General features: G+C 36.6%; 1 protein-coding gene across 1 annotated transcript in view; it reads left to right on the forward strand.

The window, feature by feature from the left end:
• Positions 1-16,464, forward strand: part of necab3 (N-terminal EF-hand calcium binding protein 3) — a 58,318-nt gene that overhangs the window by 11,727 nt on the left and 30,127 nt on the right. Inside the window, exons 3-4 of the mRNA XM_033966221.2 lie at positions 10,982-11,090; positions 13,562-13,587. Coding sequence (XP_033822112.1) covers positions 10,982-11,090; positions 13,562-13,587 — 135 coding nt within the window. The remainder of the gene's footprint in view (positions 1-10,981; positions 11,091-13,561; positions 13,588-16,464) is intronic.

Consider the following 16,464-nt stretch of genomic DNA (forward strand, 5'->3'; position numbering starts at 1 on the left):
TATTCTCCTTGTGTCTGTGGTCTGCGTTTTTTGTCTCACATTTAAAAATCTGTTAAGACTAAAAAATCTTGCAGTTTGTGGTGGAGTTCTGGCTGCATTTACACTTGTTTAACTTCAGTTTAGTCCTGATGTAGACTTGTCCTAGTCTTTATTTAGTCCTGGTCTAATCCAGTTTGGCCCCAATTTTGAAGTGTTACGCCACTGTTATTTTCCTTATTGCTAAATGCATTCTAATTTTGTCTGAAGTTGTCTGGTATTGATGCCCTTATTTTACAAAACCTCTCGAAAATCTAGGTCAGGACATTTTAATAATATGCTTTTGATTAATTTGCATTTGATTATTACTGGGTTATCCACTTCTCCTCTGTGCATATTCCAGGAACAGTCTTTTATCTCAGCCTAGCCGTATCTGGAGCTGTGACGGCAGTACTGTTTATTTTAGTCAAATAGGCCTGGATGTATATTTGTGTGTTCTGAGTGTTCTAAGGCCAAGCAATCTGTTTAGAAAACCCATTTATGTTCCTTTTTAGTAATTCATTTGAGTCGCACATAAAAAGCATGTAGCTGCGGTGGTGCAAAGTATTGTGCAGAGTCCTAATTCATACAGCAGTTGAATAAAAGCATACGTTAGCTCAGAATTTTAAAGGTTCACTATGGAAGCTTTCTAGTGGAGGGTCTGTCACCAACACGGGTCAAACTTGTATAAAGACGTGGGCTAAAGGAGTGTGACGTCACCCATAGCGTTTGGCTCCACTCCAATGAAGCTCATCGAGGGCAGTAGTTTTGGAGCGAATTTGGAGCCAGTTTCATATCTGGAATTCCGAACGTAAGTATCATAGCAACCAAAAAGCCAATCCGGAGAGAGGTAGTTGAAGGTAATGCCCGCTGCCTGCTAAACCAGCGTTGTGGGCACTTAGTAACACTGTCAGTCAAACGAACTAGTGGGAATGACCTTGGGGAAAGAACGCACTGGATTTGTCTGTTATTAATGCTCATATTTTGAGTTACGACACAATAGCGGAATAAAAATACCAAGATCATGTAGAGCGGGTTAATGGGAACATTCTAAAACCAAAATGACAAAGCTCACTGCAGCAATTTCAAAAAAGTAAAGTGAATTTGAAGCAGAGTTGAAGGGTTGCAGGTTAGCTTGATACATACAGAGAATAGTTTGAAGTAAAGTTGAAATTTCAGTTCGATCAATGGTAAATACAAAACAAAAGTGTTTTGGGTTTTTTGGGGTTTTTTTCTGGCTATTTTTGTCACATTATTATTACAATTTTCATTCCAAATCTTAGATATCATAAAATCAGTGAGTGACATAAGAGGAATTGTGAAAATATTGGACAATGTGAATGAAAATAAATAAAGCATTGTATGTTTTCATGCTGTCAGTCATGAATAATCATTGCTATCACAATAATAGCAACACGAAAATTGTATCTGCATGTTTTGTTTGACATGTTCAACAGTCTGGCATTAACCACCCAGTGTTACAGCGCCTTAGAATTACACGTTTCTATCTGACGGTTCATTGAAATGTAGTTATTCATGTATCTTGTTCTGTACATTTTATCACTATAACCCATTTCCCTTGTCCATTCTGCTCTACAAGTGGTCAGAACTTTATACTTTAATATCGCAGAACTGCCCAGAACATCGAAAGAACCTTTAGAACAGATTCAGTTTTCACACACAAAAAACCCAGCTGTAATCAAATGCTAATGCTATACTGTGATACATTCCAGAGAAAGCAATAACAGCTCCATGGAGACCAGCGGAGGGTGGACCACTCACTCAGAAATGTAACATAGTGCACCTTTAACAATAAGACATGGTTTAAATTACATAGCTGTATCGTGCATAAAACTAAAAATACCTCTTTTGGGATATTTTGCCTAAGTCACTGTTGTAATTTATTCATAATGTTACATATAGTTTTCGCTGTGAACCGACAGATCCAATCCAGTTTCTTCCTTTCATAATTCAACCTTTTTCACCCATTTGCTTTCTATTGGAGACAGGAGAAAGAAAATTAACACGGATCTGATATCGAAAACATGAACCTTGAAAATTGGATATTTCCACATGCAAATTCAGATTACTGGTTAAAATGAAATCACGTTCATTACTACCAGACAGGATCTTTGAATATTTCTTTCCTCGTATGTAGAAGGATATATAATGTTGGCATGATAACCGATTCTATGCATAATTGATCTAATGCATTTCTCATTTTAATAAGCTTATTTCACAGCGCTGCATCTGACGGTTGTGAGGATGCATAAATTACACTGAAAGAGGAGTGTATAGGTATGGTCTTCCACTAATGAACACATAAGATCCGCATATCTGTATTGCGCTCGGTGTCGTCTATAGTGAAGCCTTATAGAGCAACAGCTTTGAGCCTGTTTGATCATAATGTTACAACTCCTGGATAGGCACTGGACCCTGAACATAACACAGACCATATAATGAGTTTTTCCTGTGAGATCTGGTGCTATGTTAAAGTCACACAAGTCTGAATAAAATGAATTGTTTTCTTGTTTTATTTCATTTTTGTTATATTGGTCAGACTAGAGTTGTCAAAACTAAATACTTATTTGAACATGAACAGTTTTTGCTTTTTTAATCACATAAATAGGACAAAATTTGACCTTGTGTAGAACGATCTTAATCTATATCAGAATAGCACCTGCAGTATTATTATAGAAACTGCTATTATTGTTGAGTTGAAAATTAACATTATTTTGTATATTTACATCACATTTTTTTTATTTATAGTAGGGATGAATCTCCATTCTCTTTTTTTTCCTTTTCCTTTCTTCCTTCTTTTTCCTTTCTTTCCTTTTTCTTTTTTCCCTTTTTCCTTTTTCTTTGAATGAATAATTGAATAACCTTCCCCACATCATTTCTGCCCTATACTATTTATTTATTTTACTTTTTATTGTTTGTGTGGCATCAGAATCAGTAACGAGTATCAACCCATTTTCTTTTTTCTATAAATCAAGACTAGATTTTTTCTATTAGTAACGTCACTACTTTGAGATAACTGGCAGTTGGACATGTTATTTTCAGATTAATCAAGGTTCCTCTCTTTCTAACACTAGTCGCTGATTAATCATAACTCTGAAAATATATTTATAAAGACGTGTTTCTTGGGTAACTGCACATTTTATTCTTAAAAGTAGTTAAAAACTTCCACACAGCTCTTTAAGCAGCTTAACACAAGAAACAAAATACCACACTGTAAGTTATTGGATTGATATTTAGCTTTTGCTTTACTCTGAATACAGATCAGCTAAAATCTTGCTCTACCAAGACAGCGGAGATGTGAAGTAGCTGCCCCATTGTCAAACTGACGCCTACTTAAGCGCCCATAAGTGGACTCATCCTATTATACTGCCCTTATTGCTGCCTATTGACTTTCCATTTAAATCCTTCTCACTTACATGAAAATCAGCATTTATATATTGAGTATTGATGTGATATTCGTAAACGAGTCAGCTCTTTTGAACGGTTCCTTCACGCACAGAAGCAGACCAGGCGACATGAATGAGAGACGTGTGCATCGTAATAGTTAGTTTTTAAATGATTATTAATGTAGTGTAATGTTTTATATAGAGTTTCATTATTTCAAAAGGTAAACACACTCCCACTCTCACTTTCAACCATTGTAAACACATCTGAGCCTTAGCTTCGTTCGTATAGGCTAATTAAACATGAAACAAGCCAGTCTTTTGAACAGCTCTTTGATATGAACCGAACCAAAAGATTCACATCTCAAACTACAGGTACAACAGATCCTCCTAAAAAAAGAATATATTTTGTTATTTGCAGAGGACTCAACTCATACTGCGATTTCAATTTGATTATGATACACTGCACAGTATTAGCTTGTTCATGTACTTGCAAAAAGGAAACACAAATTCCACTCAAAACGTAACGCTACGTACATGTGAATAATTGAAGAGCTGCAGAAAGCACACGATATGACATGTCAACAAGAGCAGAGGTTTCGGAGCTAGATCCAGCCTAGAAGTCTGAGAGGAATGCAGAGTGCTGACAGCGGCCATCATTAGAACATCAGCCAAATATGAAGAGACACACGGGACAGGAGGAGATCGCCTGTCATTGTGGTCGGAGAAGATGCACGCACAAGTTTTCAGATTTTGTGACATCAAGAAAGTGATTTTGGGAAGATAAAATACACATAAATACATTAAAAAAAATGTTTCTATACTTTTTGAGTGTGATAAAAGTGACTGCAATATTTTGGAGCTGACGTGTTGCGTGTGTTAAAACAATGTAAAACTAAAATTTGATTCTAAGGAAGAGGTTTGATAAAAATTTAAACTTACTTTTTATACAGTAGAATGCAGTTTTCAATACACAAATAATAGTAATATTATTCAATGTTATCATGTGGTCTTATAGGCCTTGTTTTGATAGATAAGTCCCATTTTAAAACAATTCCAGAAAGGTCAAACTTTGTCACTTATACCTGCTCACAGAACAACAATCACAGCTCTGACAGTCTGTCCCAGGGCAGCTGTGACTATAGTTGTTTACTATTTGTAAATGTGAAGAGTGAATAAAAACAGGCATTGCACTTGTGAAAATTGAACACAGATACAGTAGATGTTGTGTGCATCATGAAAACGGTACAATGCCTGAATAATTCAAATGACTTCATGCAAGATTCAAAGTGTCACTTTTAGCCAAGTGAGCTGGTTTTAATTAAGTCCATGTTCTGCATGCCGCTGGATTTAACCACATTCATTAAAATTAACTCTTCCCACAATGACGGACAAAAGGTCATTGGAGACATCACAGTGCCCAGTGATGTGGATTTCTGCTTAAGAAAGAGTGTAAGGCCACAGAAGTAAGCCTGATGTTACATTGGTGTGTACTGGATTCTTCTCAGAGCTACAAGATTAACAGCATTAGTAATTACCAATGCAATTGTATAAATATGCATCATCATAATAGTATAGTCAGCTCTGTTTAGCTTAGGTCTGTAAAAACATGTCCTAAAATGTATCATGAGAATGACATACAGGAGGCGCTGTTCATTTCCAATGGAAATTAGGCGGCAATGTAAAAATTGCCAGTTTCCTTCAGCTATGAAAAGTAATCCATAATAGTAGAAAAAATATCCAGCTTTTGTCTCTGTTGCCTACACTACAACCAAGAGTTTCTGACAGGAGAACTGCACAGTCCAAACCAGAATCAACATGAAGGAAAAACAAACTTGTTGTGTCCAATTTTCCCGTACTTTACCCAACCCAGAGTCCTCTTTTCTTTTGTTGTGAAGCAGAGTCGACATTCTAAATTTAGTCATTCTGTTCAAAGACCTTGAGACACTTCATCCTTGCAGCTTTTCACCCCAGAAAGACATTACACACAAAAAATAATAAAATATATATATATAATTCTCATCATTCTACTCCAAAATAGATTGCGTCTCATTAAGCTGCCGCTGGCTGCAGTTCATCGATGACCATCTGGATTTTAAACCAGTTTCAGTGGTCATTTGTTGCTTTTATACTTCTCAAATATTAATGTAATTCAATGTTTAAAATTTGTGTTGTAGAAGTTTTCAGCTTATTCAAGAAATAGTAACAGTAAAAGAATAGAGACCAAGTGATATCTTAAGCAGGAGAAGTTTATTTACCAGCAGTACGAGCCCGAACGTAGTATGATTTCAAAAAGTCAACGTAGTATGATCTTTGAGTGTTCAAGCTTCCAGAGGAGGAGCTTTATATAGCATTTGTAGTGAGAGTATGAAGGCCAGCATCATGCCACAATTTAGACAATTTAGAGGTATGACAATGATATGCCAGGGGAAAAAGTATAAATATGACTAAGTGTTAAGCTGAGAAATGTAAGTGGAGGATACATTATTTTAAGTCTCTTACAATTAGCACTGTGTCAATTGCAGTTCTAATCACAGAGCCAATACCAGCTTGAAAATGGTAATTAGATATGTTCCAAAGCTGCACAGCCGACTCAGGAACCCATACATTTGCAAAGATTGTATTCTTATATTTGTGGTTTGTTTTTCTTTTAGTTGTGACTCGCATTTTCATTTCATACCATTTGCTATCATTAGACCCATTTTAAGGCCAGATTTTTTTCAGTTTTAGCCTTATTTTTTGACCTAGTTTAGTCCAGCGATCAACCTAGTTTAGTCCTTAATTAGAACATTGACTGAAAAACCCAAAAAGAAACAACGTATGTTCTGGTGGTTTCAACCCAGATTTTGTCAGAGTATTGATGTTATGTGGAGAAGTAGGGCTGTGTGAACAATTCATTGAAAAGAAACACATTGTTATCTCTTGCAACTGTAAACCCTGGTTGCCTTAGTGCTGAAGTTGACTAAAGAATTTCTGTAGTTTAGACATCTACAAACATGTTATGAAATTAATAATGGGAGTCTTGTATTAGTTCATCATTTCATATTTCTCTCAAAAGTGGATGCTCCTGGAGTTGTTTACAATGTGTGCTCAGAGCAGAATCCTACTTTTCAATCTTAAATTGCAAGTTACTGCATGTGTAAATGTTGAGAATCTTCATTAAACTGCTCCATTAAACAGTATAAGCACATTACTGCGGGTTTAGTGCATGTGACACTTTGTGGTGGGAGATAATAAGCTATGTCAAACCGCACAGTCCAAACAGATGGTCCTCAGCCTGCCCTTGAGTCCCTGCTGAATCAGCCAGCTGGAACTGCCATATTCATCTGCCCCATATACCTAGTCTATGAAGAGATGGGGCTATTGTTTGGAATACTTTGAACCACAGTGTGCGAATCTCTGCCTTTTTAATTTTGAGAAGGTTATCAACAAAAACGAAGCAACAATTGCAATGAATAAGCAAGTAATAACAAAAGAAACACCAAGTTTTTCTTAGATTTTTTTTCTTTTTTTTTTTTTTTTGAAAACAAGCAAGTAGCAGACCTTTCACCACCAGAAAAGTTACCTAGTGCGCCTTTAACATGATTGCGTTGCTCACTGTAATCGTACACTGCATATATAAATGGACAGTGCCACCCTGCTAGCCACCGCGTTTCAAATAGGAAGCGATCATATTTTGTATTGTGCAATAATGGGCAATGAATGTAATGTGCAATTATGGGGACTGTGCAATGAGTGTAGTGTGCAATTTTAGTTTTGGCCCTTTTGTGACTCTAGCCCTTGGGACAATGGATGGAAATTATCCTTTGGCTGTAATCCAGTGTGTTTATATCGTGTTGTATCATGTCTGTTCATTGGTATGCATTGTCCCAATCAAATAAATAAATAAATAAGCAAATAAATTTAAAAAACATACAAAAATAAATACAAAAATAAATAAAATACATTCATTAATAAAATAAAATATAAATAAATAAATAAATAAATAAATTAAAAAAAAAATTAATACATTTAAAAAATAAGTTAAAAAAATAATTCATAAAAAATAAATAAATAGGCGCACTTCCAGCTCCATCAACGCTGGCTCCAATTCACTTTACATTAGAAAACTGTTGCCCCTGTCTCTGCTGCTGGTGTCAGGCTCATCATTTCCAGTCCCGCTCTACATGATCCTGGTATTTTTTATTTTGCCTTCTTTACCCAAGGTTGTTCCCGCTAGTGTTGGCAACAGGTTTGATTGACAGCGTTGCTAAGCAGAAGGGGCGTTACCTTCAGCAGCTTCGCACCATAGTGGCTCTTTGGTTGCTATGATACTCAAAGTCAGAATTCCAGATATGGAAATCGGCTCCTAATTTTCCCCTATAACTGTTATCCCTAATGAGCTTCATTTGACTGCTATGGGTGATGTCCAACTCCCTTATTCCACTTGTTTATACAGTCTAAGGTTGTAATCATTTCTATTTATTGTATATTCACCCACACACTTATATAGATTAGAATATGTTAGTAGACCATTGCTTTAATTATATTCGAAGTAACCTTTGTATTTGCTGAGGGAATTTTGAAAAAAAGTAATGATTTAAATAAAAAAGATAACATAAACAAAATTATATGTTTACTGTGCTTCCCAGTGGCTTTTTTGTATCAGTCAAAGAGCTTACTGCAGTTTAACAGGAGGACTGGTCAGGTAGGGTTAGGGCAATGTGAGGTGAGTAACACCCCTCAGGACAAAAGCTATGTACTAATCAAATCTAGTTTATAAATAGTGACACTTGTTTACCATTTACCTGGCTAAAAGGAAGACATAGATATTTGACTCATGCAGTAGTGTATAGGCCTGTCATGATAATTACTACATAGACTTTGAATTCGAACAGTATTTTTTCCACTACTGCTAAATGTTTTACTATTTTTTGGCAATATAATAAGATTTAAGTTGTAAAGACCTAATACTGTATTGACCCCATGAAATCGTGTCTACGGTAACTCCATTTTAAGATCCACAAATAATCTATGCGAGCTTTTACTTCATTACCGTTATCTGATGCACTGTCTTTGCTCAAACTCCTGACTGTGAAGTTTGTATTTATAGTGCAGAGAAAGGGATGGCTCTGCAGCTCTGGACTCTATTAGGAGGATTAAAACGTCTTGAGCAGTTTGGTTGTGGCAGCCTCAGCGCGACGCAGACTGATGGCTCAAGTCTATGCCAGGAGACAGATTGATGATAGGCTGGTGCTGGGGCGCTTCTTCACACACGGCAACGTAGCGATTTATCCTGCGGTATTGATTTTTCCATCCACGTCTGTCACAACATGCTGCTCTCGAAGTTAAGTGAACAGCTGTTGCGTTTCGTCAAATGGTATGGCGGTTTTAACACAGATGTCGTCAATGGAGTTTTACATTATATAGTGTCAGTGTTGTGTGAAGTTGGTAAGAAAAAATGCGATATTATTCCATTGAGTGTTTTTTTTTTTTTTTTTGTTACTTTGTTGATTTGGACTTGATCAGGACTCAGTAAGGACGACTGAGAGATTACAGACATCGTTTTATTAAGCTGTTACCATCTTTTCCGAGGGAATTTTTAATAGATTATAGAGGATATACTCGATAATGTAAATTTGCATATCACCAATAACAACTGCGATATTATCAATTTTTTATATAAGTGTCTGTTTATTTTTTTTTTACTTTTTAAATCTCAAATACAAGCATAAAATAAAGCCACAGTATGTAACTTTTTTGGCATTTGTCAGTTTGTTTATGGGTGTTTTTATTGAGCTGAGTAAAAAGATAAAACATGCCTCTTTATTCTGTATGGGCTTGCATCTCCACAAACCTTACCGTTATTTGGACTGGAGGAGGGCTCCTGTCTGTTTTCCGAAATGTTGTTGCTTTTGCCATAATCTTCGACAGTATGGCCTAAAACGTTTTGATCTCCATGGAGAATGTTTTGGATTATGGTTTTAACTCTCTATTTCACATTAATCATTCCGTTGACTTTTCACTTCCAGAAAGCTGCATATCGTACCTTTAAATCATAATCAAATTGAATGCAATTTAGTCACCAAAATTAATTACAGTCAATATATTTATTGTAGATTTTTGGAAATGAGACGTGTACGGAGCCAAAACGTCTTGATTGCAAAAACAGTGTCCAGATGACCGCTGTTGAAGCCTTCTCCACACTGAATATAGATTTTTATAATTCATTTTTGACATACTTGCTGATCAGTGTAACTTTAAATAGTGGGTCTCAGATCCAGGCTGAGTCATCGGTCTTGGTACTGTATTCTAGAGGAGACTGGTCCAGGTTTGACATGTGTGGATAATTTGAGTCCAAGTTGAGTCATGGAAGACAAACCAGCATGTTGTCCTCTGAAGTTTAAGTATGACATCACTAAAGAGACACAAAAAACCCTAGAGACAGGGACGTGCTTGTATAACCAACATGAAAAAGGTTTCGGTTGATTTATTTTTGTATTTTTTTTAATGCACGCACTTGGTTAGATTTATTTTTTAAGACTTTATCTAATGAGTAGAGGACAATATTATTTGTATTATTATTTTATTAATTAATGAATATATATTTTTGTCTTTACTGAGGAGGGGGGTCTAAGGACAGTGTCACGCAGGTGAAAAACTCAACTCACGTGCAACACAAAAACACCGCCAAACTCGTTGTCTCGGTGAACACATCAGGTTTATTTTCAATAAACAGCCTGCGTGTCTTCTAGATGAACAAAAGAAATGAACAAACAACTAAATGACAATCCAGCCACACAAACTGAACAGAGGGAGAAGATATAGGCCACACCTCTGATTACTAATAAACGTCAGGTGGAGGGAAATCAGGGAGGCAGCAAACAAAGGACTGGAACAGGCTGGGAAAGGAAGCTGGACTTGAGATAAACAAAACAGGCAGAAAACAGGTAGAACTGTGACAGACAGGGAACATCCATTTGTGTATTTCCTGTGTGTGTTGGTTAATTTGTCTGTAATTGACCAGTGATCATTTCACTGTTTGACTTTCTAACTTTGTTGGTTAATTAAGAGGTGACTACTGTTGTAATTTTGGGCTTAACAAAAAAAAAAAAAAAAAAAAAAAAATATATATATATATATATATATATATATATATATATATATATATATATATTTGGGGCTTGGTCTTCTTCTGTGTATGACACTAATCTGTGCTTTTGAACGCATTAGAGCTGGGTGATACGATAATAAAAACCTAATCACATGCTGATCCCTATAACAAAATGTTGTCATATTGTGATTCTGTGCTTTATTTTAAGCAGCTCTATATTTGAACACTTTACCAGAGTATGATGATTGATGATTTGGAAGAAGCAGATTCTTTTACTTACCTTTAGAAGAAATTTTATGTTTTTGTTTTTTTTTTACCCTTAAGAAACTGTTTACTGAAATGAGTCTATCATAATCCATGCCTTCTTCCATTGCATCATCAAACATTGAGAAAAAAGTGAATGTATAAATATAAAAAGTATAGAAATACTAACTAAACATTGTCTTGCTTTCCTGATTTCCTCTTACAGACGATGGAAAGCTGTCGTTCGATGAGTTCAATGCCTACTTTGCAGATGGCATCCTGACGACCGAGGAGCTGCAGGAGCTGTTCTACTCCATCGACGGACGCCAGAACAAGTGAGGCTCTCTCCCTCTGCTCTCTGTCTCTTCATTATAATGGAACATGACTGCAGGCTGATTTAATATTAATCTATACTAAGCCTCTACTTAAATCTTCTTAAATGCCTCTGCTGTCTTCAATTTCTGCGGTTGGCTTGTTAATCGAGTCAAAGTATGGCTGCACATTTCTTTCTTCTGAGTGAGTGAAATGCAAATAACACATTTCATAAACATGACCTATCTGTGTTCCCGCACTTGAGGTAGAGATGTTGAAATATATCTTTTACTGATAACAATTGTAATGAGGATTTATTCGTAATCATAAAAACATTGGGCACGATGGCCAAGTTGTTTATGTCATGATTTGGTGATTTAGTTACAAGACAATCCTCCAATCAGAAAGCAGCCTCACAGTCATTTGAGTTGCCAGTTCCAGTGATGAAATCCAGTTGTTTTAAAGCTAAAATTCGTCTTTCTGTTCTGAAAAGTTACTATTTAAACCCCAGCACCTGCAGCGTCTACAGCTCAGTGAATAAATTCTGCAGGTTCTGGGCCTGGGTCCATAGTACGAAGGAGAAAATCTTGCATCTGTCCTTTATCTGCAGGTTAAAGCACTGAAAACCCAGGTTCAGTTGTGATTGTACTTCCTTTGTTTAAACTAGTAAGAGCACAGACTACACACTGGCTGTTTCAAACCCACCAAATTATAACAAGTTTAAGAAAAATAGACTTTGCAATCAATCAAGCTGCTAAAATTAAGCCCCATGTTTTAGTGTGGGAAACTTGGCCAAAGCAGCCACTTGAAAACACACTTCTTTGAAACTGCAATCAAAGAACTCTCCCTCGAGGTGGGCTCTCGAATAAGCGGTCAGCGCAAAGGAAAGTCTCTATTTTTTATGTTAGATTTTAACTTTTATAATCTCGAAATCCAGAAGGTTACTTTGTCCTTGGTTCTGTGGTTATCACACACTGACAACACAACACTTTATAATAACAACTAGGGATGCACCGATACTTTTTCCAAAACGAGTACTAGTCCTTGCTGATACCGAGTACTGATACTGATTACAGGAGTTCTGTTACAGTGGTAAATCCCAGTCATTATATTACATTACTTATTATAAAATGTATATATAATAAGTATATTAGTATAGACTACTTTTTAACCAGAATATCTATTTGAGAGGCTGGTTTAAATTTCTACTTAAATCACTAGTTAGGTATGATTCCAATATAATTTAGAGGAAGTAACCTTAATATTTACTAATTGCAAGGGAGCCACTGTTATCTTACTTTTACCACAGCTTGAATCATTCTTAATAAACAATTAGTTCATTATGATTTAAGTCTTTGTTCATACTTTACCGTCTAATTAAGGTTATTATAAAACGGTATCCAATCATATGACCTTGAAAAAACGTATTAGTACTATTTATTTATTTATTTATTATTTCTTTATTTTTACAATAGTTTCCATTCCGGCTGTTGTTTGGTTTGTTATATCGACACTAATGAGACTGGTCATTAGCTCTGCAAACTGGACACTGTGCCATCTGGTGTCAACTGAATTATGTTCCTGATCAGTTATGTGAAATTTAGTTTTTATCCAATCACAGCATGTTAAAAGAACATTGGCTGGGCATTGGGCACAGGGTGGAATAGTACCGTAAGTCTACAAATACAGCCTTTCACTGCCAGTAAGCATCGACAAGTATATCACCAAGTTTTCATAAGTACTAAATGTCCTCTTAGGATCAGTATATGAGGGTTTTTTTTAAAAGGTCATATATATTGAGTAAAAAACAGACTCTTGTGAGCTTTAAGTGATGTTATAATACTGTTACCTCATCAAAAACATACCCGGAGTTGTGTTTTGAGCAAAGAACTCACAACGCAACGCACAATTTGATTTAAAATGTTAAAAATGCCATATGTATAATAAGAAAAAAAAGCTGCATTATGGAACCTTTCTAATGGAGGGCCTGTCACATTCTTGTTTCTATTCAGACGTTATTGCAATACCCTGTAATATTCCACAGCATCACATTAAACTTATTTATCTCTATGTATACAAGCAGGTGACACCGACAGGCCAAGTTCCACGTCAGATCTGTGGAGAGGCGAACCCGCTCACAGTAACATGCATGTTTTTTGAGATATTTCTTGAGCAAGAAATATATATATATAATAGCTGCAATCGATGTTTATGCTATACTGGAAAAGATTCCAACATCGCCATGGAGACAAACACAGAGCGGATCCCCAGGCTGAAAGGTTACATACTGCACCTTTACGTGTTCAAGGCCGTTTAACTAGAAGGAATCAATATGAATTCAGAAATGCAAGAACCATCAGTCATGTCTTGTCGTTTTCTTCATGGGTAATATTTGAATAGTCTTGTCTTCACTGTGGCAGAAATAAATGCATTCATATTTATCTAATTAACTGTTTGATTTATGTCCTATTTTCTCTTGTGCTTTGCCTCGCAGCAATTTGGACACCGACAAGCTCTCAGGTGGGTGAAAAAAAAAAGTCATGATAATTTATTTTCTAACACGTAGCATTCATATTTGGCACAAAAACATCTCCAGGTTTTATTTTTTGCCACTGAATTTATTTACTTCTATAAAAAAATCATGTTGTTGCCAAGACCAGAACATTACTCTACGCAAGCATCAAATGTACCAGTGTGGGAAGTAACTAAAGTAGTCTGAAAAGTACAAAGAATACTCATTTTGACTTACTGTATTCTTGTGCAGTTACTCTTTCTTTGGTGGTGTTCAGAATACAGTGACTTTGCTAAAATCAGAGGAATACATTATGGTAATTTAGGCTTCAAACTGCATGGAACTGGATTTTACGTCCCTAATGAATTATAATAATGCATTAGCAACAGGGCAACAAAAATAAAGGTGTTTTTAATCTAAGTTTTGCTGCACGATAATACAATATAAAGCAACTCAAAGTAAAAGATTCTAAGCATTCAGAATACAGTACTATGTGATTGGGCCCTGTATTGGAATCATAGACTGTATATACAAATGGACATAGCTAACCTGCTAGCTGCCGTGATCCATCGACTCCAGTTCACTTTATATTGAAAAACTGTCACCCCTCTCTGTGTAACTGCTGCTGTGAGCCTCATTATTTTGGTCTTAAAATGTTCGCATTAACCCACTCTACAAGATCCTGGGGGGTTTATTTTGCTTTTGCGTTTATAAATCAAGAAATGAACATTAATAAGAGACAGCTCAGGCGCCTTTCTCACCTCCACTTCTTTATACAGTTGTCGTAAAGACTGACAGAGGGACCAAAGATACAGATTCGGGAAACAGTTCAACAGAGTTTATTTGCAGATACAGGAAAGTGAATGAAGGTAGACAGAGCAGACAGCTGGGAGTGGTGTCGTAGGCAGTCGTCTTGGAGCAGGTCGTGGGTCGCAGGGTCAGAGGCTGGGGTGTTCGTACCAGTCGTGGAGAGCTGGGTCGGAGACGGAGGTGCAGAGTGGTTCCAAGGAGTGGGATCCCGGTGGATACATGGACGAATAAACTGGAACATGACATGAATGACGACCCGTGGAAATACCGGGAGATGACAAGAAAGTATTGAAAGGTGACAAGACGATCCGGCCCAGAGTGTCGGGTCCTCACTCCTTTAGCACTCACAGGTGAAGGCTTGACTGTTTGATCAGAAGCAGGTGTGTGGAGGTGGTGCTAGAGTCTCCGCCCAGCTCCACACTCAAACACGGAAGGGATGGGGAAAACAGCACAGAACACACAAAAAAAACCCAAATCCTGACAACAGTTTACCTAAATTTTAATGCAGGTGTTCCGTATTCTGTAACTACATACTGTACATTTTTTACACTTTACGTATTAAGTTAAGTATTGTTCCCACGACTGCCTATAAATTATGTATATTTCAGGAATGATGGACAGTTTTACCGTGCACACATTGTAAGCTGAGCACAAATATAATTGCCTCACTAACATTATTACTAAACTAAAAATAATGATTTATTTTGGAAAATGGTAACCAAGGTGCTACTTATGTATTGCCTTTTAGTACTTAAGCTACAGGCTGAATTTAGAAGTAAAAATGTATATTGGGCAGTGGTGGTTATAGTTATGACCATCAAATGACCTAAAGGTTGGAGGTTTGATCCCAGCTCTAACTGTACACTGTTATTGTGTCCTTTGGCAACACACTTCACCTATACCTTGTTCATTATACTGCAGACCACATTTGGCTGTACATGAAATACTTTTAAAACGGAAGTCCTAGGTTTACGTTGGACCTGATAACTAAACAGTTAGATTTTTTTTTTCTTTTTTTCCTGTTTTTTTACTATTAAACTATAACTTACAATAATTATTATGTTACGTTTAGTTCATTATAAACCACATTATAGATTTAAACGCCTTGATGATGGAAATGGGTCTATTGACTTCCTGTTCAAAGTTGCAGAAATGACAGACCCTCTTCATTGCGGCATTTCATTATAGCAAGCAGCGGATTTTCATCTAGGAATTTTTAGTTTTGTGAAATAAGCTCCGTGACATTTTTGAATCCTACATGGTCACAATATTTTGAATAATCACAAGTATGCAGGGGCGTGGGTGTAGATGGGGGCAGGTGAATACTTTAATTTTCTGTGCACTCAAAGCTCAACCTCAGGATTACTCAAACAGGCATCAGCCAATTGAAATGCGACTTTGAGTAACCTAATGATGAGGGAACACCATTATAACATGATTAAAGCTGATAAAAGTCTGTTTTATATAATATTCCCCGTTTATTTCACTGTTACTACATGCCAATAATAAAAATACATTCTGAGTGGCATGAGTAAAGCCTGCAGCCCTTTTTACCAGATCCATTGGCCTATTTTTGCGTCTGTACCATGGCATGTGTGAAGTGGGTCAGATGGACTGTGAAAAGTGGAGAAATGGAGCAGAGACCTGTAAATACCAGTCCTACCCAGAATAAAACTGCACTGCATAATTTATCGAATGGGAATGCCATCTCCTCCATTTGACGTCAAAGTTTCGCATAGCACAGTGTTCTTTGTCTGGGCGTGTGGAGAGCGGTGAGGGCTGATATGGCCATGAGCATCCTTTTAAAAGTTAATTTAAAGGTTCAGTTTGTAAGTTTTCACATCGGGGATTGGTTCTCTGCTTGTCTTCATAGAGATGTTAGTGCTTTGCCGGAGAATTTCCATATTCTGGCATGAGGAAAACAGTGAGGTCTTCTGTTCTGTGTGATTGGCAGATGGGTTTGTCAGTGACCAATTAGCCTCATGTAAAGAGTACATTTAAAACGGTACTGTGCAACTTTTCTGGTGGAGGAGCCCCTTATCTGCTTGTCTCCATAGAGATGTTGTTGCTTTACC

Source organism: Periophthalmus magnuspinnatus, chromosome 5 (assembly GCF_009829125.3).
Source record: "Periophthalmus magnuspinnatus isolate fPerMag1 chromosome 5, fPerMag1.2.pri, whole genome shotgun sequence".
Classification (NCBI taxonomy): Eukaryota; Metazoa; Chordata; class Actinopteri; order Gobiiformes; family Gobiidae; genus Periophthalmus; species Periophthalmus magnuspinnatus.